Source organism: Mustela nivalis (genome assembly GCF_964662115.1).
Source record: "Mustela nivalis genome assembly, chromosome: 4".
NCBI lineage: Eukaryota > Metazoa > Chordata > Mammalia > Carnivora > Mustelidae > Mustela > Mustela nivalis.
Window position 1 is genome coordinate 127,209,276 of NC_139023.1, and position 26,604 is coordinate 127,235,879.

The 26,604-nt window shown below is 40.4% G+C and overlaps 2 protein-coding genes across 10 annotated transcripts in view; one reads left to right on the plus strand and one right to left on the minus strand.

The window, feature by feature from the left end:
• The window catches only part of FNIP2 (folliculin interacting protein 2), a gene marked incomplete at its 3' end in the record, with an annotated part of 134,314 nt that extends 108,637 nt beyond the window's left edge, over positions 1-25,677 (plus strand). For 8 of the 9 annotated variants that reach the window (XM_082727786.1, XM_082727780.1, XM_082727784.1 and 5 more), the window contains 4 exons: positions 510-666; positions 15,114-15,314; positions 19,851-19,966; positions 21,922-25,677. In XM_082727786.1, coding sequence (XP_082583912.1) covers positions 510-666; positions 15,114-15,314; positions 19,851-19,966; positions 21,922-22,000 — 553 coding nt within the window. Of the gene's footprint in view, positions 1-509; positions 667-15,113; positions 15,315-19,850; positions 19,971-21,921 lie in introns of those variants that run through there. The other variant, XM_082727781.1, reaches the window with a different exon arrangement.
• SPMIP2 (sperm microtubule inner protein 2) overlaps positions 17,554-26,604 on the minus strand; it is a 98,554-nt gene continuing 89,503 nt past the window's right edge. Inside the window, exon 5 of the mRNA XM_082727797.1 lies at positions 17,554-17,744. Coding sequence (XP_082583923.1) covers positions 17,697-17,744 — 48 coding nt within the window. The 3' untranslated portion in view covers positions 17,554-17,696. The remainder of the gene's footprint in view (positions 17,745-26,604) is intronic.

Below are 26,604 nucleotides of genomic sequence, written 5' to 3' on the forward strand. Positions count from 1 at the left end.
CCTGCAGATCAGAGCGGCAGGAAGTGGTGGGGAAACAACACCTCTTCCTTAACACTCCATCAGGTTGATTATTTGGTCTGTGATGACTGAACGCAGTAATTAGAGGTTTCTTCTGTTCTTCTGCACTGTCGTGGGCACCACCCTGTGCAGATGTGTCGAGTTCCTAAAGCCAGGTTTTTGGCAACTTTCCCCCCTCAGGAGACTTTCTCTTTCTTCACTCGCTTGACACAGACTGCCTGGTAGATGTTTGATATGAACTTCAAGAACAAGCTCATAGCCAGCCATCAGAATACTGTTTTTCCTACCCCTCCAACCAAAAAAAAAATTTTTTTTCTCTTCCAGCTCCCTTCCTTTTCCCACATCGATGATCCACTTCCTGGAGGACTGGTGAAATGGACCTCCCTGAATCTGTTTTCCTTACCTGTGTTACTAGAGTTTTTGTTCCAGTTGTGATGCAAGAAGGGAGTACATTTTTAATTGTGTATTCTAATGGACCAATGTTGTTTTAGGTCTCAGAGCATCAGCAACCCAAATGTAAGAAACTTTGGCCGCTCACTTCTGGCAGGTTATTGCCCCACGTACATGCCTGATCTGGTGCTTCACGGGACCAGCAGTGATGAGAAGCTGAAGCAGTGTCTGGTGGCTGATCTGGTCCACACAGTCCATGTAAGTGATCCCAGCTTGGAGCCCCTGGCTGCTGACCAGACATCCGCCAGGGTCTTGGCCAACAAAAGGTGTTTAGGCTAAAGAGTGTGTAATTACAGGATTGTTTCTAGAGGATGCAGGCAAGGGCTGGTGAAGCACCCAGGGGTGAGCAATAGCCGGAAGCTATGAGCACACCTGGGCCTGAAGGATAAGTGGGGTGCAGTGACACCAGCGCTGTGGAGAGCTGGGGCTGAAGGAGGGGCCAGGCCACTTGGCGAGGTGAGCACTGAGGGAGTTGGAGGATAGCTTTCTGCCATTTCTTCCCTTCAGCCTCTGAGCTCTTCTGTCCCTCCCATTGGTTGAGCCCAGCTGGAAGCCAGATAGCAAGATCAAAACTGATGCAGCATTCGTGAGGTCCACAGACGTCAGCCTCCTGGGGCCGGCATAGGACAGAGAAGGGCAGAGAGTGGATCAAGAGGGCACACAAGCTGGGCAAAATAGAATAAACAACACAGATGGTGACAATTCTGTGCCGTCATGGGAGGACTGAAGAGATATCACATATAGTTTGCTTTTTATTTGATCCTTACAAGTTCCTAAGAGTAAATTATTTTGACTGATTTGTCATTAAGTTCACTTTGATGGCTACATGAGGATGACTGTAGAAAGATTAACAAGTCTTACTGGAAAATTGCCTTGTGGCTGCTGTTAAGTGCTTTTCTGCTATCTGTAGCGTGACAGGAACTGAGCAGTTAAGGAAACTGTGGCAATCTGATGGGCCTGGTTTTAACTGAGGTGCTATTGGGCAGACGTGCAAAGATAAATGTTTTGCATCGGAAACATACCATGTCTTGTGCAATAGGGAGAGGCCTCACTGCATTAAGAAAAGTGGAATGTGGCTTGTTACCTACCTCCTTGCCCAGCAAGTGTTTTTTAAGAGGTGGAGCAGAAGGCCATGTATGTTATCTTTGGCCTTGAGCATCTCCTCTGTGAAGACTAAACATACTTCAGACACAGGCTAAACAGGCTGAAGGTATTTTTGTGAAATGGGAAGAAGAGCTCAGTAGTGAAGCAGGTGTCCTCATAAACCCCCCCTGAATGAGGAGGAAGAAGAAATGGGGAACGGGTGATTGGAAGCTAGGAAGACCAATCCAGCATACATTTATACCCAAACATTCCTAACCCCACCCTGCTTTGTGGTCGGACACCACCCCTCACCAGGATATTCTAGGAATGAGGCTATGAGGTTTCTTTCTTGTCTTGTAAAAAATGCCATAACATTTTATTTTCATGGTTGTAATGTAGACTGTATCCTTGTTTATCACTTCAGAGGTCCCTAGGTCAGTGACATTAGAATAAGAACAGTGTCCTCATTGTGTGGATGCTGTGGAGGTTCTTTTAAACCAGGGAAGTCTCAGTGATGTTAGAGACTTGAATATATTTTGTAGCATTTGGTAGCATTAAGGCAGGGAAGTAGAGGCCTTCCTTTCCCTTTCTGTCAGCAATCTATGTGTTCATATCCATATATCCAAAACCTGTGGGTATTTTCTTTCTGTTCTGTGTCAGTTTGACTTGTAAGAACATTGGTGTTGTAGAGTACCTGGGTGACTCTGTTGGTTGTGTCCCACTCTTGCTTTCAACTCAGGTCGTGATCTCAGGGTCCTGGGATTGAGCCCTGCCCTGCTTTGGGCTCCATGCTGAGCAGGGGGTCTGCTTCCGCCTCCTCCCCTCCCACCACCTCACACCCACTTGTGCTCGCACTTTCTCTTAAATAAATAAATAAAATCTTAAAAAGAAAAAAGAAGAACATTGGTGTTCTTACTTGCGGGACCCTTCCTCCATGAAGCCCTGTGCTCTGCTTCTGACAGACGCGCCAGGAGACCCAGTGTGAACTGGGGCAGTTTGTCTCAGTGCCATTGATCTTACCAGTTGGGGGAGGGGGGTGTTGCCCAAATGCTCCGGACTTGCTCACTTACCTCTATGGAGATGTCATTAATTGATTGATAACCCTCCTTGAACTTCTTTGTAAAACCATTTATGACTTTTTTTTATAGTTTCCATAGGCTGACAGTTACCAATTTTTTGTATATTAGGTTTTAATGGTGACCATTGAGCTCTATAATTCTTATATTTGAAAAAAAAAAAAAAAACAAATCCATGTTTCCTCTATTAGTACTCTTAAAGATATTTCATATATCATTTTCCCTTCCTTTCAGAAGTAGTGTTTTCACACTGTAGGCTTTTCTCATTTCTTTAGACTATGCAATCACCCTGAGAGATCGAAAGTTATTAAGCGTAATAACCTATATTGTGTCAAATTGTGGGTACATCCAAAGTGCAGCCATGCATGGGTGTTAATAGGAAATTGCAAAGGGTTCATAAAAATATCTTTGGAAATTTAATACATTCAGAATGTATCCAATTAGCATTAGTAGATTTCTAATTTCACTTGGCACATTTATCATAATGAATTTTGCTTTTGAAGAGTAGTGTTCCATTTAAACTGCCTCTCAGATTGGGACTCTGGTTCGTGGCAGTGTTTAAATAAAAATAACCTTACTTTCAGCTGCCATTTACAAATATTTTTTGAAAAATAAATTGTTTTTTTTTTAAAAAACATTTTATTGAATTAGTGCTCTATAAAGTCTAGTAATTATTTAAATTCTTGAGTATGTTCCCAGAGAAAGAAGCAAAGATCCAAGAACAAAAATACATGACCACAGAGCTGAAATAATAACTTGTTGAGGAAGAAGAGGTTGGGATAAATTGCTTTACTTAACTTGCTTTCAGAAATCTATTTTTTGGATGTTAATAATTTTTAGTGTTCATGCAAGACTTCATTGGGCTTTGATATTCATAATCGTTTTTAGTGAAGGATTTTTATTAACTGTTTAAAAACAGTTGACTTAATGATTTATTTTCTAGATCTGTGCATGAGTAGACTGTAGAATCTGTCTTATGTAAATATGCGCTTTTATAACCATGGGTGGACAAATTCATGGAATCTCTTCTCTCATTGAGGGATTGCATTCTAGAGCTTCCGACACTAAGAAATTCTTTTTAGGCATTTCCTTATTCTGGTCTCATTAAAGGAAAGATATATTAACTTTATTTCCATTTTCATTATCGGCTTTTCTATGTCAATATTGTGATGGTCTTTAAATATTTAAACATGTGTTCTTGTTTAATCCATATACCCTCCTTTCTGTCATTTGAACTGTTTCTCTGTCTCCTAGCATGTAGATTATACAGCTGCCTTAAATTAGGCTAAAGTAATATTTAGTTTCACTGTTTTACCCCTGTCGTATCTAACTGTGCATTCTTTCTCTGTTTTCCTTTTGACTTTAAATGTTAAACTGGGAGAGAAAGAGTGAGAGAGTCCGCTTCCCACTATACCTGTGACCCTCAAGTAACTTTTTCTCTCTTCTTTTTTCCTCCTGTGTGCTTGTCTGGTATGAATACTCCTGCTCAGGGCAGTGTTAGGGGTATTAAGTTATGGATTAGTCAGGGAGGAGCACTGATTCAGCATTGATGGCTTGGGTTTAAGTCTTACTGTTACCACTCATTTGCTGGTAGTCAAGTAAATCAATTGGTATCACTAAGCCTCAAAAGAATATATTTAGAGGAGCAGATGAGATTATAATGCACTGGTTAAGAGTTTGGCTTCTAAAGACAGACAAACTTGATTGAATCATGGCTCACCCTTTAGTGGCTTTCGTGGCCTTGGCAGGTTTCTTTAGTCTTCCAAGCATCAGTTTCAGATTCTATAAAATGAACAGTACATACAGGTCTGGTTTGAAGACTCAGAGGTCATGCATATCACGTGTTCAGCACAGTGCCTGGCACATTACTAATGTTAGCTATTAAAATAATATATGTGCAAGTGCTTGGTAATTGAGTTTCGCAGGAAACTCTTGCTGGAAATCGTGGAACAGAACCCATATACACATTCATTCCAGGCTAAAAAGCATCCATTTCTCCTTGCTTGTGAAATCACAAAGAGCAGGCCAAGTGGCTAACTGCAGGGTAGGGTCATCAAACCCAAAATCAACATCACATTGTAATGCTCTTTTAAAAAAACTGTGTTCCAGGGCTGCAGGCATTTTACAGAATAATCTATAAAGCAAAGTTAACAGTTGGATATTGCAGCCTCTTTCATTTAATTTTAAGAGTAGCGACAGATTGACTCCAGAAATACCATGCAGAAATCAGTCGCACAGATAAGGAGCTTTGCTAAAAGCTTGGCTGTGATATATGGTCATGAATACCTAATTAAGCCATGCAGTGTAATCAACCAGGGAGACTACAAAAGAACAGCAAGTTGCATCAAATGATAAATCATTACTTAAGTAATGCAGACAGCATCAAGGTGCTTCAAGTCAACAACAACCTTAAAATCAATAGTGTTGCAAAGGAAGCATCCATGTAGGACAGATCAGCTATCTGAGAACACCTCTTGTCGCTTTCATTTTCCTATAATGGAAAATGAGAATGGCAGTGCCTTGGGCCTACAGCACGGTCTTACTGTTTCATAAAAATCTGTGTGTATATATGCATGTGTGTGTTTGTGGACACACATGTTCACACATGTATAAGCATGTACATGGGGTTGTGATGGTTAAATGGATTTCTAATTGTGAATTGTGATTTTTTTTTAAAGTTTTTGAAAAGAAATACTGATCTCTGGGTATTACCAACTCTAATCCAAAATCTTATTGATTCTCCTCCTTCCAGTGACTACAATACAATCTTATTTAAGTTCCCCTTAACCTTCCCAACTAGAATTCTTGCGTCCAGTTTTTCCTCTTCTAGTCATCTTGTTCTGTGCCACAGAGGGCTCTTGCTAACCCCTGAATATGATCATTTACTCTTTTTGCTCTAATGGTTTCCTATTCTTTTGAGATGGTAAAATATAAACTCCTTGGCTGGAGTTGCCCCCAAGTAGAACTTTACACCCGCAGGCTCCTTAGCACATTTTACCACATCTTTGTTCTGTTTCCGGTGTTTTTCTAGCACTAGGGCTGCAGGCCTCTGGAGCAGAGAAGGGAGACTTCCTTTCTTTCATATTCCCAGCTTCTCACTGTGTGCACCTACAACATGCTCAGTGATGTTAACTGACTATTATAACTGACTATCCTACAGACCTGTATTTAGGAATATGTGTTTGTGGCTAAAACTGTGATGATTGGTTTATGTGTTTTTTCTAAAGAAAGGAGAAATGGCAGCTAGTCTTTTAAAAGTAGAAGGGAAGAGTAGTGTGTTTAGACATGATTCCTTTGGCTCTGTGTTCATTTTCTTTATGTAAAGGAGAGTAAAAAGCTTATTATAGGTCACTCAGGCTTCAGTGCTCTTGCGTTTTGTAAATGTTAGACACATAGCTAATTTTCATTTTTTCTTAAATGTGTTCACTAATGCAAATTATTTGGACATCTATGCCATTCTTTGTAAAAAAAGCTATCAACCTTCTGCATTTTATTTTGGAGTCCTGTGCATCATCACATAGCTTTAGTCTGATGACTCTTTTTGACCTTGAGCTCCTTTTCTGGACTTTAAATTGTTTCTTTTCTCAGCAAGTGACAGGCCTGAAAATAAAGTTGTGCCCAAGGTTGCACACTGTATCTACAAGGTTGTAGGCTGAACTTGGGTGTCAGCCTGGTAATGACAGCCACAGGCACAAACCCACGGAAGGTCAGATGTTTCCTCTGTAGCCCCTCCTAGATCACCTCACGAGACCCTTTCCTCCTTCCCTCTGCTAAATCTATGCAAAGTCTTTATTCTTTAATCTTCCCTCTGCTAGATCCCTGTGTCTTCATGATGTCTTTGGGCTTCCCAGAGCCCTCACTTTGGTATACCTCTTGGGATCCCTCAGCAATGTCTGTGGTCCACAATGATTGATTTTTTTCTCTTCTCCGCCTCATTACAACCCTTAAGCCTTCAGCAACTGGCATTGAATCTGTTTCCAAGAGAAAATAAATTCTGGTGGAGAGATGCTTACAGAGTTATCATAAGATCATATAATTTTTCTCTTCTGGTATTTTCATATGTTAACAGTCTGTTTGATATAAACTAGAAATCTCTGTTGGTGGCATGTCAGGTGGTCTGGCTGACTTGTTTGGCCAAAAATGAGGCAGGGAGCCTGAACATGGGTTTTGGGGAAGAGAAGGACAGTCATGCCTTGGAAATTTACTTCCTATCAGAAAATACTGTGTGCTAGATGCTGTGTTTACAGCCATGGTCAAGGTCTGAGGTGGGAAAGTTCCAGCACCATGTCGTGCTGCTGCTAATGATGCACCTCCTCTCTAAAACTATAGACATGATGGGTAAAGTAGTACCATCCCACACCAATTTTTTCTAATACCTGTGCATGAAGAAAAGTGGAAATCCTTTTGTGGCAGAAACAAATCAAAATCAAAGCCAGAACAACCCTGGCCTTCTGGGGTTTCAATCTGGATACAGGTCCCTAGGAATTGGGTGCTGAGTTTCTAAGATCTACTCAGGATGAAAGATGTGGTCTCATATGCATATGAAGCTTGGGACTGGGAACTGAGCCCTTTTTGTAAAGTCTGGAGCTTCAAACAGTTATTCTTCCATAAAAGGGGGATTAGAAAACCAGCCATGAACAGTGAGGCAGCAAAGAAACAAGTTGGAAACTTGGGTGGGAGAAAGTAAAGTCACCCATGAGAAATCAAAGCCTCAGACCCATTCTAGGAGTAGGTTGGAGGTCCAGATTTATTCTACCCAAGTGACTTGGGAATCCCTGCCCAAGAAATAAATGTAAAATTCAGAAGCATTGAAACCTCTAGGACTCTGGCGGAAGGAAGCACACTGGACACTTTCATAACCACCAGCTTATAAGACACTTTTCCTTATGAGATGCTTTTCCTCTTCTCCACTTTAAAATATTTAGTGACTGCCATTGAGCCTGTTTCCAAGTGACACACAGAGTACATAAAACAAATAGCCACAATAAGATGGGCTCATGGTCAGAGATTACAAACCATGTATGAAGATATCGTGATGAGGAAGAGTAAGCAAATACAAAATGGACAATTAGCGCTCCCAGAACAATCTGAAATAACCATGAAGCCACTCTGTTTAAAATGGTTCCGGTCATAAAAAAGAAGGAATTGGAACTTTAATAAAGAGATGGGATGATATGATAAGTGATATTTAGATTTGTAAAAGGACTAAAAAGAACTTCTAAAAGTGACAATTATAGCCATTAGAATTTAATCCCACAAGGGTAGGTTGAATAGCAGAGCAGATTAAATACCGCTGGAGAGAATTAGAATTGGTGACACGAAGGCTAGGACAAGAAAATTTTATAGCATATTCAGAAAGTGAGAACAGAGGCAAGGAAAAACAATATTTGAGGAAAGACTGAGTTTTTCAGTTGAAATAAGCACGCTGACTCCCAAGTAAGTGTAAATACAAACAAATCCAGTCTTATGCTATAGAGAACATCAAAGACAAAGAAAACTTGTAAGGAGCCCAAGAGAAGATATGGCACCTGTCCTCAAGGAGATTGAAATCTGTTATGGGAAGTACAAAGTCAATAAGCAGTAAAAACAGTACAGTAGAGTCTCCTGTAGTGGGAGGCACAGGACAGGCATGGAGGGACTTCCTGGAAGTGGTGTCTGTACCAGGAGGTCAGTAGGGGTGAGCATGTGGGGCCAGGGAGGGTACAGGGAACCACTTGACTCTCTCAGGAAATCCAAGATACTTCTGGCTGATCGTTGATGAGCATCTTCTTAGCCCGCGGGTGGAACTGACCTCACCAGCACAGGAGTTTCTCTCTGTACTGTTTCTTGGTAAAAGTGAGGTTAGGAAAGTCTAGATGCTGAGCAGTTAGCAAAAGACAGTATTCTACATGATTTTATAGATGAGAAGAAGTGTTTAAGAATGGTGAGTGATAACCAGGCTCCTTTTCTCTGAATGAATGGTTTCTCTGAATTTCTCTGAATGAATGAAGGGTTTTTTTTTTTGGTGTTGTTTTTGGTGTTTTGTTTGGTTGGTTGGTTGGTTTTACTAAAACCAAACAAAACTGGTCAGCAGTCCACATGTGGCTGCAGTCCTTATATGTGGCTCTCATCCATCCAGAGGTGGGGTGGGCTGGCCCAGAACTGTGTTATGTTGCTTAGGTCTTCAGCTCCAGGGCGGTGGAGGATATGGTGAAGCAGGTGGGCCTTCACTTCTAATGAGGTAGAAGAATAAAAAGGGGGCTCTGAGGACGTTTATCCAAGAGCAGGTACCGAGAAGGTGAATCTCACTGCATTAGTCATCCCAGTGTCTTCATAGGACTCCTGAAAGGCCTCACTTGAAGCTGTGCGAAAGCCAATATTACTAAGTCATGGTGCTGTAACAGAATGGTGGAGAATCTTTTTGAAAGGCATTCTGTCATGTGGTATCCTCTTATTCAAGTTCAGTTTAATAAAGTTACAGAATGTACCAGAATTATCTTATATAGAATAAGAAATTGACACTCAAAATGATGCCAAGGAGTCTTATGTTTTATTCAGAATATTTCAGAGAAAAATAAAAGATACAGGGAGATGCTTCCAATCTCCTGAATCATAAATCACCTGCCCCTGTATGTTTGAAAGAGGCTGCTCAGTGGCTTGTCCCTGGTAATCAGACCCACCTCGATATAAACCAGTGTGCACATTTTGGAGCTGGTTATGAGGACAGAAGTCTGTCCACTCTCCTGCGGTCTGCAACACACATGTGGGCTGGACATCTCTGAGGACTGATAAAATGTCAGCTCAGAGTATGTATTGCACAGTGCCGACAGTGTAAAGATGGGGAAGTTTCTTAACAAAATCTTAATAGAGGCAACTGTATTTTTTCCTATTTTGACATTAAGTTGAGACTGTCATTCACACTGTTTGCAGTCTTGTCTCCTAAGGGATTTCCACCCTGACAAGGTCCTAGGATTTCAAAGTAGAGGGCTTGGCAGACTCACTGAGCTAAAAGTTGGAAATGCTTGCATGAGTTACTAGTTTCTATTTCTGACATACCAAGATACTTAATAAGCTCTTACATTTTTTTGTCCTCAGTGTTTCTGTCTGTAGAGCAGTGCTGTGTTCCTGGCCGCCCCACAGGAAAAATGGCATGATGAATTAATAACTAATTATAGGAAGCATATATGTGATAATGGTATTTTCCTGCCCTTAAGTTAAAAATAGGTGATTACATGAAATGTTAGTCATTTAAACATGGTACATGGAAAAGAAGTAAATTAATAATTGCGCAGATGACTTAATAGGAACTAGTCTGAATCCAAAAATAAAGAAATCTGCATAGAGAATTATTCAACAGAGCCAGCACATGTTAGATACTTAGCACATGCCTAGCATTTTGTTATGTTCATTTCAGAGGCTACAGAAGAAAAAGTAAATGTGATTTTTTTTCCCTTCAGTTACTTATATAATCACTGAGTATACAAGACAGATGTGAAATCAAGAACAAGTTAAGACAGTGTGATTAAATGTCAAAATGCAGATTGTAGGAGCGCCTGGGTAGCTCAGTCAGTCAAGTGTCTGCCTTCAACTCAGGTCATGATCCCCAGGTCCTGGGATAAAGTCCCGTGTTGGGCCAGGGAGCCTGCTTCTCCCTCTTTCCCCTCATGCGCTCTCTCAAATAAATAAACTTTTTTTTTTTTTTAAGAATGTAGATTTGGGGGACCTTGGGTGGCCTGCTCTTTGAGCGTCTGCCTTCAGCTCGGGTTATGGTCCCAAGGTCCTGGGATCAAGCCCCTCATCAGGCTCCCTGCTCAATGGGGAGCCTGCTTCTCCCTCTTCCATTCCCCCTGCTTCTGTTCCCTCTCTCGCTATCCCCTCTCCATTGTCCATCACTCAGACACCCCATCTCGCCCCTCTCTGCTTCAGCAACATTTTTTTTTTAAGATTTTATTTATTTGAGGGAGAGAGTGAGAGAGAGCGTGAGAGTGGGGTGGGGGGCAGAGGGAGAAGGAGATCCCCTGCTGAGCAGGGAGCCTGATATGGGGCTTGATCCCAGGACCTTGGGACCATAACCTGAGCCGAAGGCAGACGCTTAACCAACTGAGTCACCCAGATGACCCCAAAAGATTGAAAAATTTAGAAGGAAGCAGGGAAAATATTCCAGGCACAGCCTGAGCTAAGAGGCAGGAGCCCTCCCAGACTGGAGAAGGGGATTCTTAGAGAGTCCTGGAAGTAAATACGTATAGGTGAATGTGGCCCACACTGTAAAGAGCTTTAAGTATGGAAAAGAAAAAGTTTGAATTGGACACCTGAGTGTCTCAGTGGGTTAAGCATCTGCTTTCAGCTCAGGTCATGATCCCAGGGTCTTGGGATCAAGTCCCACATTGGGCTCCCTGCTCAGTGAGGGGGAGGGGAATCTGCTTCTCCCTCTGCCCCTCCCTGCAGCTTGTGCAACCTCCCCTTCTCTCTCGCAAAAATAAATAAAATAAAATCTTTTTTAAAAGAGAAAAAAAGAAAAGTTAGAACTTGGGTGTTTGGGTGATAAGTGCTAGAGTAGGTTTTTGAATTAGCAGGTTAGGCAGAAGTCTTGTTTATGTAAGCCAAGGTAGTCTATTTTGTGTACTCAGAGCTCTGATCCAGAACCCTGAAATTGGAATGTCCTGGACATCTAGAACTCCTGGAAAACAGACCCATAAATTCCTAGTGGCTGTGAATTAAACCAGACCTAATCTGATGATTCAACAAAATACAATAGCCAAAAGATATTTGAGAAACCTTTAAAGACCTCTAATACAAAGCCTTTCATTTGTCACTTTATCTTGAGAAATCTGTACAGGAAAGTAGATTGGATAAATGAGATATTGACAGAGTGTAACTCAAGAAATGACTGTTTCTAACTCCCCTAGAGCAGAGCAAGGCAAAAAGATAATTGGCTTATGGCCGAGACTTCATTCCTCTGACAGAGATTGGCTTTCCACCCTGACAATTGCCTACAGCTCTCTATTGATCTCCAGGTTTCCCTCATCCTCCAGTCTCTGTTAGAAGTTTCTCAGTTGTCTGATCACGTCGCTGAGGGAGGCCTGGACATGGAGGCTGCTAGCAGTCATGTGGAAGCGGTGGTAGGAGGGCCAGCAGGGGCAGAAGGGCTGGCAGCTCTGCCTTGCCACCTGGGTCGTGGGTGTGCGCTCACCAGGGTGTGGGCACTTGTAAGGGCGAGAACAGGGCAGCACTTTTGGAAGTCTCAGATTATGGAGAATGTAGAAACGTACTGCAGACTCATTCTTTTTTATGTTCTTACTTATTATTTTAAGATTTTAAAAATTTTAAGATTTAAGATTTTACTTATTATTTGTGAGACATTAAGAGGACAGTGGGAGGAAGGACAGAGGGAGAAGCAGACTCCCTGTAGGGCAGGGGGCCTGACTTCGGACTTGATCCCAGCGTGCTCAGACCATGACCTGAGCCGCTTAACTGACTGAGCCACCCAGGTGCCTCTGCAGACTCATTCTGATAAGAGAATTTAATGAACTCTGTGTACAAGAAACTTACCTTGAAATTAATTCTCTTCAGTTTGAGAGAGAAAAGGAAAATTGATAAATAAGTGTCCCTAAAGTCAGTAAAGCTTTCAACCAAACAAGCATTTTAAGGGAAGTGACTGTTTTAATATTTCCTTCAGATTTTCATTGCAAACTCAAACATCAGAGGTCCTGTTTAATCTCAGACACTAATTGTTGGGAGGAGAACTGTTAAAGGGGTAAATACATGATGGGGCCTTTTTGGTTTTCTAACATTTAGTCAAACTAACAAAGTGCCCCGCACCCCTTAAGCTTTGTTCGCTTGTTTTTAAAGATTTGTTTATTTGACAGAAAGAGACACAGCAAGAGAGAGAACACAAGGGGGGGGGCAGGGGGAGGAAAAGGGAGAAACAGGCTTCCTGCTGAGCCTGATGTGGGGCTTGATCCCCATGACCTGAATCAGAGACAGACAGACACCCAAGTCTGAGTCACCCAGGCGCCCCTAGGGTTTTTTAACATTAAGAAGAGGAATCTTACTAAATAAAATTACTGCCCACTAAATAAAATTACTGCCCAGCTGGTAGCTACCCATACTCTATCTTGATTTTCTTAAGATCCACAGGAGGCCAAAGTCTCCATCAGGATGCCGCCCTGCCTTTCCTGCCCTTTTTTTTAGTTTCTGCACCCAAACTCCAAGTCCTAAGGATAGCAGATCAGGCTTTTAATAGGTGTTTGAATCATTCAGTCTTAGGTTTTACAGCATTTCTTAAAGTACTTAATTTCTCAAAGGTACTGTTCCATGTGGTTTACTACTGCTGCTCCGTGTATATGTTTGTGTGGATCCTGGTGTACATGTGAACTTGATAAAATTGTGAACTTAAAAAATCACCCTTACAGATCCCACTGTTAATTACTTCTGTAATTAAGATACAGCTAATAAGAAAAAGCCAGGATTAAAAAGAAGCCTACATGCAAATTTTTTGTATATTGTAGTTCTGCATGTGCCTTAAAAGTAGGGCCTTTCCAAAGAGGAATTTTAAATTGAATACCAGGGCATAGGGTGTGTATGGGTGTGTGTTTCTCTGATGAATTCAAACATGGTCTTCTGGATCTTAGAGTTCTTTAAATTGTAAAAGCTTGTAGACTGACCAATAGACCAAATCATAAGCCAAATCTTTTTAGTGGGGTTTGCATTTTCTTTGCAAAGATATATGTTAGAAATCTTCAGAATCATTGGAACTTAATTAAGCTTCAACTCTCTGACCTCATAGAAGTTTAGACCAGGTCAGGGATGGACTACCAAGAGCTCACCCCTTAAATTATAACTAAAGTAGTTGCTCATGATATTTTTATATCTTTTTTTGCCTTGACTAATTTACATTTTCCTTTACTTCCATCTTCTTTTAGAAAATGTTTGTTCTTGGGGCGCCTGGGTGGCTCAGTCAGTTAAGCATCTGCCTTCAGCCCTGGTCATGATTCCAGGGTCCTGGGATCAAGCCTTCTTTTCTCCTCTTACTCTGTCTGCTGCTCCTGCTGCTTGTGCTCACTCTCCCTGTCTGTCAAATAAATAAATAAAATCGCTATTTAAAGAAAAAAGAGTGTTTATTCTTCAGTAAACAAGTAAGTAGCTACTAAATGACATGGTTAGATGGAGACATTGGGTTTGCCCAGTGGATATATTTAGGGAGTTCTGTGTTAGATACGTAGTAGTCTGAGACTGGGTCTCATGCTTCAGGTATTTCTTTTAAGGTACTCTTCTGTAAATGTTTGGCTGGTTCTTCTCCGTTCTAGAACCTGAAAACATAGAAGTCAGCAATACCATGCTGTGTTAGGGAATGCAGGGTGCTCATCATCGCTGTCATTTGCTCGTACTTAACCTGTCTCATTTTAATTTAGTAACATTTTTCAAATGCCAGGCCCTGTGCTAGGAGCTAAGAATTCAGGCAGGAAAAGATTCAGGTCTCTCCTTCAAGGAACAGGCTCACAGATTCCCCACGGTTTGTCTCAACCCTTGACCCCTTTGTCTTGAGTCTTTTCTCTTTGATCCAGTGATTTAAAAATGACTCATTCTCATTTTTCACGTTCAATTTTTTTTTTTTAACATTTCTTGTACCCATTAAGTTTCTCCTTTTCAAATAATTGAGCCAACGTCTCTGTCCCTTTGTGTTATCAATATCTGGATCTGCAGCCTTCTAAAGTAACTCATGTTTGGAGAATCCTCCATCCATGACCTCCCCAGTGAGCCACAACACCCTTATTCCAGGTGCTGGTGATAAAGCAGTTACACTTTGATCAGTTTGAGGACATTAATATTTGTTTGTTGGTTGGTTTGTAAGGCCTTTTCCTTGATCCCATCAGTGTTTACCCTGTTTGCCCTATGTCACAGTTCACTGGTACTCAACCTGCTCTATCTGTAACTACGGAGTTACTAAGAATTTTGTATTTTAAATTACTCCTCAGTAGCCATTGTTTGACCTTTTGGACTCCTCTAGATAAATTAGTCCCCCATCGGATTTTAGTTGGTTGTTTAGAGTTGATTTATGTATGACACACATGGTCACTAAGTAAATAGTGCTCAATGATTAAAGCTCAGACTAAGCTTGTTTTGGAGAAATGGCAATAGAATCCTACAGCTCATTCTAATTTTCTCCATTTTAAAAAGAGAGTGCAGTCTTTCAAAAGGAATTTTACTATCCAGGAATGTAGGGAGGGCATGTATCTTTTCACTTTTCTGTGAACATTAACAACATTTATAGTGTACTTCCTGGGTGGAAGGAAAAAAATACCAGTTAAATGCAATTTTTATCACAGGAATTTCAAATGACAATTTGATGACACTCCTATTTTAGTCCCTATAACACTCTCAATTTCTGTAGCTCCTGCTGGCAGCTTATGAAGGGTTAGGCTAATATTAAATTACAAAAACATTCTGGACTTTCTGAGTGCCACTTGGCCGTGCTGTGGAGAGTTGACCCCCTGTGTTTGTTTCCAGCATCCAGTGCTCGATGAGCCGATTGCCGAAGCAGTCTGTATTATTGCAGACACGGACAAGTGGAGTGTCCAGGTAGCCACAAGTCAGAGGAAGGTGACGGACAGCATGAAACTGGGCCAGGATGTCTTGGTCTCGAGTCAGGTGTCCAGTTTGCTTCACTCCATTTTACAGCTCTACAAGCTTCACCTCCCTGCTGATTTTGTAAGTATTTGTTCTCATATCACCAAAGAAAGATCGTTATAGCACTTCTACTAGTACTTTGATTATAAAATCACAGACCCACATGTTTTGTTTTTAGTATGATTGGACATTAGCATAACTAAAAATAGAACATGCAACAGAACACCGGCCGATGGGATAGATTTCAGTAACAATAGCTCCTCCACGAAACAACACGCAGTGACATGGAAATCTTTTTGAATAAGGTATATGGTGAAACAAAAGAGGTTTGGGGGAGGGGATCAGACATAAAAGGAAATTTAAAATCTTCCTTTGGAGAACTCATTAGTTCTCCTTTATCGGACTGACATAAAGCAAGTGAGTTTCTGAAGGGATTCTAGTTCCTTTTGTTTAGGGACTGTTCCTATAATATCATTAAAGATAAAATGGAAAATGGAATATCATTTGTATAAAGACAGTTTTGAAGTATTATACCCATAGAAGATGGTATCAGTTGCTCCTTTTCAAATCGAGTTTTATTTATTTATTTATTTATTAAGATTTTATTTATTTATTTGTGAGAGAGAGTGCGCATGAGAGGGGAGAAGGTCAGAGGGAGAAACAGACTCCCTGTGGAGCTGGGAGCCTGATTTGGGACTCGATCACGGGACTCCAGGATCGTGTAGCTCAGGTAGCTGAAGGCAGACGCTCAACCAACTGAGCCACCCAGACGCCCCTCAAATCGGGTTTTAATTTCACTTCATCACATTATATTAAACATAGCAAATAGAACCTGTAAACTCCTAGGAAATGATTAACCTCTCTCCCCCCACCCCCGGCATTGGAATGAATATATAAAACAGATACTTTTCAATATAATATGTGTGTGTGCGCGTGTGTATGTGTGCAGAGAGATTGAGAAAAATATATTTTGAGAGGGTGGGAGAGAGGTCTCAAAAGTGGAAGAGAGACTCAAGGGCAGATAGCTAGGAGAAGCTAAGTGAGCTGTCCAACTTCAGGGATTTGCGCTAGGTGAGAGAATGCCCACCTTCTCCACTCATTCCCTCCTGCGCTCAGTTGCCCTCTGCAGTATACCCCCAGACCAGGGTATCCATTACCTCCCTTCTGGCCTCCACAACAGATACAGAGCTATTTAATAACAAAGGAGGAAGCAGAATATTAATTACCTACACTAATTGCAAATGGAGTGGTAATTTTCCTGAAGTAATTTCCCCACATTCCTCAGAAAGTCAAGACTTCTGTGGCCTTCAAGAAGGTGCTTTGAGGGCGCCTGGGTGGCTCAGTGGGTTAAGCTGCTGCCATCGGCTCAGGTCATGATCTCAGGGTCCTGGGATCGAGTCCCGCATCGGGCTCTCTGCTCAGCAGGGAGCCTGCTTCTTCTTCTCTCTCTCTCTGCCTGCTTCTATGCCTACTTGTGATCTCTCTCTGTCAAATAAATAAATAAAATCTTTAAAAAAAAAAAAAAAGAAGGTGCTTTGAGATACTGTGTAGTTGTCATCTAAGTTGTGGAAGTGTGTCACGATAGGGAGACCCCCTCAACGCAACTGGGTTGAAGTATAGGCTTTGCCATCAGTGAGTTGTGTGATGGTGGGTGGTCCTGAGCATCTCTGAACCTCAGCTTTCTCACTTGTAAAACGAAGATAGTACCCATTCGACAAGCATGTCATGAGAATCCTTTGAAAATTAAGTCTGAGATACTGCTTTTTAAAAAACTGGCAAAGCACTCTGCCAATATGAGACACTCTAACAGCCAGTGTACACAGCAGTGGCCTGTGTGTGGCCTTTAGAGTCCAGTAGTCTAGGGTGCCCGGGTGGCTCAGAGGGTTAAGCCTCTGCCTTTGGCTCAGGTCATGATGTCAGGGTCCTGGGATCGAGTCCCGCATCAGGCTTTCTGCTCGGCGGGGAGCCTGCTTCCTCCTCTCTCTCTCTCTGCCTGCCTCTCTATCTGCTTGTGATCTCTGTCAAATAAATAAATAAAATCTTTAAAAAAAAAAAAATTTTAGAGTCCAGTAGTCTAGGGTCATATCCAAGCTCCACTACTTTCTGTGTGACTTCTCAAAGTCTCCGTTTCTACATCTAGAAAGCTGAGGAGATGATGTAGCTTATCTCAGGTGGTTATGAAAACGAAATTAGATGATTCAGGTAAAGCACTTGGAATGCATTACATGTCATGAGTTCTCAGGAAACAGCTACTATTAGAGTGATTGCTAATAGTTAGTTTCATGAAATAATTTTACTGGCTGTAAAGACTAACAACAGCTTTTCACCAAAATCTTTTATTTATTTGGGGTTTAGACTGAAGCATATTCTTGAAGGACCTCTGTCCCAAAGGGGTAATGTGAGAAGCCCTTATGGGTTATGACGACCTTACTTTTGTTCTATATTTGCAGGCACTTTTTCTTCCTAGTAGCAAGCTGCATCACGCTGATGTAGAGGCTGAACTCTCTTTTTCTGTAAGGAAAGACAGATACATTAGATTTAATACTTTTTTACTGTTATAAAATTTGCCAAACTTTCATATTTTATTCTGTGATACATAAGTCTTATAACATAGCTACATTTGACATCTTAGTTATCTAGGCAGTAAATTGCTATAGCTAATCCTTTTTACTTCGTTTGGGCAGAAGTGTGTTTGGCCACTTAATACTGTGAATGACTTATTTAACCTGACAAAACCGAGGTCAAAGAAAATTTCGTCTGCGGTTTGAAATTCTCCTTAAAAAATCACTTGAATGAAACATGACTAAATGACTATTAGAACTTTTAGTATTTTCAAAAGGAGAAAGTGGCTATTTAAAATTTCCGAAGTTAAAAATTGAAGAAATCCATCTCAGGAATAAAATGCCAGGAAGGGAAAGGTAGAACACAAAGCAGTTCAATTTGATAATCAAACCTTTTATAAAAAAACTCTGAATGATTTGATTTCAAGTTCTATATAGACCAGTGTTCTCTTTATTTCCACATTACAACATACGGTGTCCATGGGGATGATGGAAACACCATAAATTAACCATTTAAAACAAAGGATGCCATGTAATGTGAAAGTTCTTTTTAATATTTTATAAAACCTTATTAAAAACCTTGTATTTACTTCATAAGGAACTGAAACTGAACAGGAGATCCTTTTACCACTTAACTCTGTTTACTTGGAGGAACATTTTCATGAAAATTGGTAAAATCCTGCTTGTTTTGATTATTACTCTTAGTCACTTACCAGTTTTTTCATCCACTCAACACAATGCATTTAAGATTTTAAGCCAATGAAAAACTGAAAAGATTGCCTCTTGAATAGATACTTTTTTCATGTCACTGATCAGCCCAGATGGTCAAGATCAACATTTTCAAATGCATCTGTTAATCTTTTTACCTTGAAAATAACAGGCATAATGGTCTAGAAGAAAATTATGTATGATGGAATTACCCTTGCCAAAGCCATCAGGTGTCTTACTGAAGATGCTTGGATGGCTCTGCCTGCCAAATGCAAAAGCATTTGCCTCTGGTGAAAGACACAGATGGTTGCTATTCTCTAAAAAATGAAGTTGGACATAATTCCAAGGGTAGAGATGTCCTGAGAATAATTGCCTTTTCTTTATTGTTATTAAAGACCTAGTTAAAATATACTCTTGAGAGAAAAAGAAGATTTAAGGTAACCTTGTTCCATTTACTCTACTGTTGAGGATGCATTTTGCCAAAATAATGTGAGCTATAGGAAAACAACAAAGATATTCTTTAAAAAGTAGCAAAATCTCAGATTGTCATGTGGATACATAAATAATGGTAATTCACATTCTCAAAAATTATTTAATGATAAAAATTACATTGATAAAGATTTATTAATAACATGGGGAAAGGATTATTACAAGGTTTTTAAAAAGTAGGAGATAATTGCACTTACAGACTGATTTCAGCTGTGTTAAAAGTGCTTTTTTTAAAGATTTTTTTATTATTCATTTGACAGAGAGAGAAAGGGCACAAGCAAGGGGAGCAGCCCGCAGAGGGAGAGGGAGAAGCAGGCTCCCTGCTGAGTGGGGAATCTGATGCGGGGCTAGATCCGAGACCTGAGATCATGACCTGAGCCAAAGGCAGAGGCTTAACCAACTGAGCTACCCAGGCACCCTGTTAAAAATGCTTTTTTTTTTTTTTGTCAGAGACAGAGGGAGAGAGAGCGAGTGAGCACAGGCAGACAGAGAGGCAGGCAGAGGCAGAGGGAGAAGCAAGGAGCCCGATGCGGGACTCGATCCCAGAACCCTGGGATCATGACCTGAGCCGAAGGAAGCTGTTTAACCAACTGAGCCACCAGGCGTCCCTAAAAATGCTTTTTTAAAAAGACTAGCAGATATGTATGAAAATCTTGTCGTTAGAAAAAGTAAGCTGTTTTATAAAAAACCTTTTCTTCTACCTACCAGTGGTTTGATGTGGTTTATAATTTTCAAGTGTACTGGGAAGGAATGCGATTATAGCTGTGTCCTTAGAAATGAATTAAGAGCATTCCAGCTCTTAGAACGTTGGCAGAGACTTGAATCCCAGCCCTCATTGTGAATGTTATTGGCTTCGCAGTGCATCATGCATCTTGAAGATAGACTACAGGAGATGTACCTGAAGAGTAAGATGCTGTCTGAATATCTTCGTGGACACACACGAGTCCATGTGAAAGAATTAGGTGTCGTACTGGGGTGAGTGCTGTGAAGTGCCACCGTTTCCCCCGTAATAGGACTGACCCTAGCACTGCACCCACTGACTGACCCACTTAGCCTGTCTCACCTAGAACCCGTGGTCCTGGTGCCCCATTGAAATGTGTGGGGTTCATGAGCTTTGTGCCTCTGCTGCTTTCCTTCTTCATATCTCTGATACTGGGGTTTCATACTTGCAAACAAATGCAGAGTGCTAAGCGAGTGGTAGTTTATGTTAGTCTCCTCTCTGGATTATTTTATGCTTGAAAGTGAAAAATTTAATCCCTTTTTGCTTGCCCATTTCTAGTCATTTAGGTGAGATGTCAAAGGTGCAACCCGTCAGACATGCAGCAGAGCTTGGGTTTATATTTTGCTCCCTGGAGGAGGCAGAGCAGGCCTTCTGGACCCTCAGGGGCCACCTGCATGTCCACAGGGTGACTGTACTTTCCCCTCCTTCATTAGAATCCCCTTGGGAAGGGAGACGTGCTGATGCGATTGACAGTGTAGGTCATCTTCCAGAGGGTCGGGGTTTGGCCATACCTTCTCTCAGAGAAGAAATTCTGACTTGTTACTCTCTGCTTAATGTTTCAACAGAGAACTAACAAAAAGACATTGTGCCCATGGGGAATTGACCCCCTTCCCTGTGATGATGACTCCCCTAAGAAAATATTGTGTATATAGTGTCAACCTTGAAATTCTTTATCAAGCCTGCTAATCAAAATATTATTTCAAGACTCGGGCCTTTGCATTCTTGTCAGACTTTTCATATTTCACACCCAGGATATGACTTACTGCATTGTTTGGCTCTTGGCATTTCCTGTCATACATTTTTTTTCCCATACTTTATTCAAAAAAGTGTTTTTCCCTTTTGAGGCATTTGCTTTTGCAGTTAACTTGCAATGTGTATTTGTTGCTGTTGTTGTTAGTTGTTGCTCACATCTCTACCAGCCTCAGCCTTGAGTCCTGCCTCACCAGTTTTCCATTGCCCCTGACTGGCAGGTGTCCATCAACACTGTTAGAAGGATCCTAAGGATTTATATACCTTCGTGGTCTCTCGGTCCTCTTGGTACATTATTAGTGAGGGTCACACCCAGCCTCGCTTTTGCCCCTTCCTCTCCTAGGCCGAACCAGCAGCACAAAAGGTACTAAAGAACTTCTTTATCTACCCTGAAAGGAGATCTGTAGGCAGCTTACTGGAGAAAGCATCGAAAGTTCCATGAAGTAATGCCAGCTACCTTTTTAAATTTTATTTTTGATTTTTCATTTTTGGAATTCAAGGGGAAAAATATAGGACATATTTCACGGACTGAGGCAGTCCTCATTTTTTTTCAGGACATTTGGCAGCGTTGAGCCAGTGACCACGCTGTATCCGCCTCTGCTGTAAGAGAGGTAGCCCAAGCTGCATCCCTTTGATGTTATGATTCTCTTGACTATCTGTTAGTGTCACTTTGCTCTCAGAATCTTGTAGCTCAGATGCTTAGTGAGGATCTAAATTGTCTAACCTGTTGAACAAATTCCCAAGTTTATAGAAAAAACTCCCATTTTCATCATTTTCCTAAGCCTGAGTCTAACCTAGGTGCAGAATTTCAGTCCGTGTTCCAGAGTGCTGACTGGGAGAACGAGGAGATACTGGAGAAGACATTAGAGTACAATGCAGTGATGTTGTTGAGGAATATAGAAACGCTCTGGGCTTCATCTGGGTGACTCCAGCTGTGGGAAGAGCAGCTTTGTGTACCCCCCCAACACACACACACACCCACCGCACACCGCACACCTGCATCCTTCTCTGCATCGTCAGGCAGTGGTCACTGGGAGATTGTGTTAAAAGAATAGTTTCAGCATCTTTCCACCTCTTTGTTATAGTTTTAAGCAAGGATCTGGCAAGCTTGGTACCTAGCAGTAATACTTTGCTGTAAAATCATGCTATTTTAATATTCTTTTCTTTTTTCACTATTCAGGATTGAATCCAATGACCTGCCTCTTTTGACTGCTATTGCCAGTACTCATTCTCCTTACGTTGCGCAAATACTCTTATAAGCTAAAGCTCAGGACAGTTCTTCCTTGGAAGAAAAAAAAAATCAGATTCTCAACCGAAGGTGAAAGGAGTAAGCTCTCTGTGACGTCAAAAGCATGAGAAGAGCAAACAGAAACAGTCATTCCACCGCTTTGTTTTGTTTTGTTTTCTTGCTTTCAAGCGGATGCTTCGTTGGATGACTTAGGTTTACTTGACGTTATATCATTTGTGTTTTTCGTGAATACTGTTTGGCCTTTTGTTACCCACGAATCAACAGAGAGAGTGACCTTTTTGGTAGGAGGAAACAAACACTACAGTAAACACTAAGCTGCTGGTACAGATCACCTTGTGTGTTTGGGCAGAATGACAAGGGAACCAGTGGACATACCATTCCAGTAGGACAACATTTCAGAGTTTAAGCATGAGCTCTCCAAAATGGAAGCTTCATTTTGCAAATGAAGCAAATGGAAGCTTCATTTGCTGTCCTAAGAAGACAGTCAGAGCAAGGGATTCCAGGGCAGAGTTTGCTTCTTACAGAAGGTGAAAGCAAGCAAGCCGCATTGTGCCATCTTCCGCTCCGGTGGCTGTAGACATTACTGCCTGGCAGAAAACAGGAAAAGAGTATCGACTGTTGGGCAGAGGGTGCTTTAGGGACCCACTCTTTCCACATCTTGGAGTTTACCTTGTTGCAGATGCAGCCACAGGTAGGTTAGAGACGGACTGTTGGTGCAATAAACCCAGGAACCAATGTAGCATCTTAATCTTATCAAGATGTAGTTCAGAGCAGCAGAGTGCACAGTCTGATACCATATGTTTTATCCTCATACTTTAGAGCTTTCAGCAGCCTTTTTAAGAGAGGCCATTTACCAAAGTTATTTCTATAAGCTCAAGAGTGTTTCTCTTGCTAAATTCTTCCAGCCGAAGCCACTTTCTTCCACAATAGTTAATACAAACGACTGTTTGTACTTTCAGAGGCACAGCGGGCCTAGCAGGAAGTGAACCTGCAACAGTTCAGGACGGCTAATGAAAGAAATTGGTTTGTACATCTACCAACAATCCATAAATGATCTGTTGTTACATTATCATCTCTGTGCCTTCTAACCCATAAGTCCTTTGCAAAACACCTCTCCAGAAATTAACTCACCCGTGATAAAATCTGCCGAAATGATAGATTGTTTATTAGCATGGTTCACTTTTTCAGAAACCTTAATGTGAAAGAAACTTTACTTGGTTTACTGGCCATGAACCCTGGCCATGTCAGACCACGTACTGACGTCCAGGGTAAGGGAAAAGACTTTTCAAAACTGGATTGTGAAAAGACCGGCGCTAATCTCACACATCAGAACATTGTTAGCCCCTCACAGATCTTGAGTACAATTGATTATAACCAGGCTCTGATTTCCTTTCACTGTCGTAGAAATTAATTCCGGTCCTTCTCGTGTCCCCTTTTGTACCTAAGATTATGAAGTAACGTCCCTTTTAGGGGTTAGAATGACTTCAGATTTTTTATTTGATAAAATTCAGATTCTGAACACCCAAGTTCCATAAATGTCTATTCTTTTACAAATGCAAGTTAATTGTTTGAAAGAGTATAGCAGCAGTACCAATGGAGAAAAATAGGTGTAATAATTCTTAAGGAAAAGGTCAGAACTGCTGCCTTCCCTTCTCTCTCTCTCTCTCTTTTTATGATGTGAACTGTAGGTGGGTGCATTAAGGCTCTTAAGATCTTTGCTTTTTATTTTACGTCTTTCTTTTACAGGATTGAAGTTTTCCGTCCTTTTTATGTTTATCTTATTTCCTCTAACATCTGAGTTTGGTGTTTTTTTTAAGTCTCCAGCTCCGTGACATCACTGCTTGCTGGTGTGGTACACAGAGAATGAACCTCACCTCTGGCTCGGCTCACTCATCATTTGTTTCTCATTATGTGTGAATAAATTATGATAGCTGATGTTACAGCATTCCCATCTGTACCGGTGTAGACCATTCCCCTCATCTCTCTTTCCCCTTTCCTTGTTTACATGTTTTGAGCACTTTCCCTCATTCACCATTTTCCAGGGATTCATAGAAAATAACTAGAAACAAAACTAGTTTCATTCAAAATGTGTATGCATAGCGGCATGTTAAAAATTAGACCCATGTAGGGGAAATTGGGTTTAAATGGCTAATTCTAAACTCCACACATAAAAATTTAGCCCAGTCCTCTCAAAGCCTGAGAAAATTTAATTTGCCTCTTAATCTACTGTTCTAAAACTCTCTCTCGGAAAACATCTATTGGAAAACTACAGGTGGGTCACATGTGGGGGTTGTCTCAGTGACACTCAGGATTCTAGTCAGAACCTAATCCTCACATCTGTTGCCTACAAAAACAGACCAGGAATGTTGCTGCTCTTTTATAATCCTCCTTTAAATAACACTCAAGTTTTGTCTTAAAATTCAACCTCTTCCTGAAAGTGGAAAAGAAAAAAAAAAAATCTCATGGAATTGCGTTCAAATACACCCACACACACCACCCGGTGGCTTCATTCTGTCGTAGCCCAAGAGGCAAGAAAGGGATCCCGCCTTCTCCCAGTGCCCACCTCAAGAAGAAAATTAAAATGAAAACAAAACAAAACAAAACGAAAAGAGAAAACTACCTCAGTTGACAGGATTCCACCTTTAGGGTTTCTTCAACTTTTAAGTCTTACCTGTTGAGTGTAACTTTTGTAGCATCTTGCTTTTTTAAGCAAGCTAGTGAGGCATGACAGAGCAGAAGTGTGTAAATGTTACTGTGATGGACCTCTTTCTAGCATGTTGCAGTTTTATTTTTAATAGATTGACGAGTGATATGAATGTAAAGATAATTGTGTATGTTTAAACATGACAATGAAAATTTAAAATGTAGCTTCCATACTTGTGCATAATTCCAAAGTATTTTATTTTTATCAGTGTTAAATAGCTTTTTGTACAGGCTTCAATCCATTTTTCTGAAGTGTGCTGTTTTTTAATAAAAGTAACTATAATCTTTTCACATCCCATGGAACTGCCGTTTACACATCACAACTTTTTAAACTTACCATATTTTTCAAAAGTAACTTTTTTGGAGGGAGGAAAGTCCCCGCTTGCTAAGTGATACTAAACTGTTGTTTAGGCTCTTATAATTAGGTCCTGAGATTTTATAAAAAATTTAGTCTGTAGCTTTTTAGGTTATTCATTAGAGTTGGTTGTACATAAAAATAAAGAATATAAAGTGACCCTAAAAATCTTTTAAATGTCTGGATTTTCCCACTAATATGTACTTTTGAAAGTATTTTGTTGATGCATACTTTCACCATTAAATTGAAAAATTCTTTAGCTTCTCTTGGTAAATGTGAACCATTTGTTTTTTATTGTGCTGTGGGGGAAGGGATATTTTAATATAATATTTACCTAAATCAAGCAGCCCCCTCTGAGTGTTAATTTTTAAATGTCAAAATTTGGGTGACCATATATCTTCGGAGCAAGATTGCAATATGTTTAAATTTAAGTGGTGTTTAAAAAGAGAAAATTCTGGGATTTGTTATTATTGACGCTCCAGAAGACAAATTGATAGGACTTTATATTTTTGATCAGGTAAATATCAATGTCAATGTATAGAAATTTTTTCTTAAAATTTGTTCTTGTATTATTTTGATCCATTTTTCTGTGGCATTTGGTGCAATAAACCTTTTGAATTTATCTTGAAGATCTTCTCAGTACTGCATGTGACTTGTTTCATTTAATCTTAGCTCTTAAAAACTTAAGAGGTCTCATTTCCATTAATTCATGCTGAAATGAGTAGTTATATATGTCAGTGATTTTCAGCAGGGTTGTCTTGGAAGTATAGGGACATTCTTGGTTAGCATAAGGGTGGGTGAGAGTCACTGGCACATAGAGGATGGGGGCTGAGGATGGTAAGAGAAATGTCTTGGAATGTATGGGACACCCCCACAGAGTGAAGAATTGTCCCCCCTCCTGCATGACTTTTAAATGTTCTGCTGGGCATTCATGTGGGTGAAAAAGCTGTATATAATTATCTAAGCTAAGAATTTAATTCTGCTTTACTTATAAAAGCCAAATGTGTTTTTCACATGATTTTGATATATGCTGAATTTTCCAGGAATGCCACCGTTGTATAAATTGAGGGAAGGTTTTACTTTGTAATAAGATTCAGGGTTTTTACAAGAATTAACATAAACTTGGAAAACGACATTAACAACAGCTACTGTATTAATGAATTTGAGTCATTTGTATATCCATCTTTGCTTGTAGCATTCGTGGAGACTACATATAGATGCAAGCCTCTGCCTGCTTCATTATATTTTCTATTCTAAGCTAGTATTTCAATGTCTCCTTATTAAAATATATTTTAATGTTATTTTTTAAATAGTACATCTAGGGCATTATGTTGATTTATTATAAATTATGTGTGTTAAGGAGGTTATATTACTTATGAATTTTATTTTAGGAAAGTAAGGACATTATATAATATTTGCTATGTAAAGGATGAGATCATCCATATATATAGTCTCAGGAAAAAAAATGCTTTTAAGTAGAACTTTTGAAACATATATAATGCCATACTGAATTATGTCATCTCAAAGACTATAGGAAGAAGTAACCTTCGGTATTT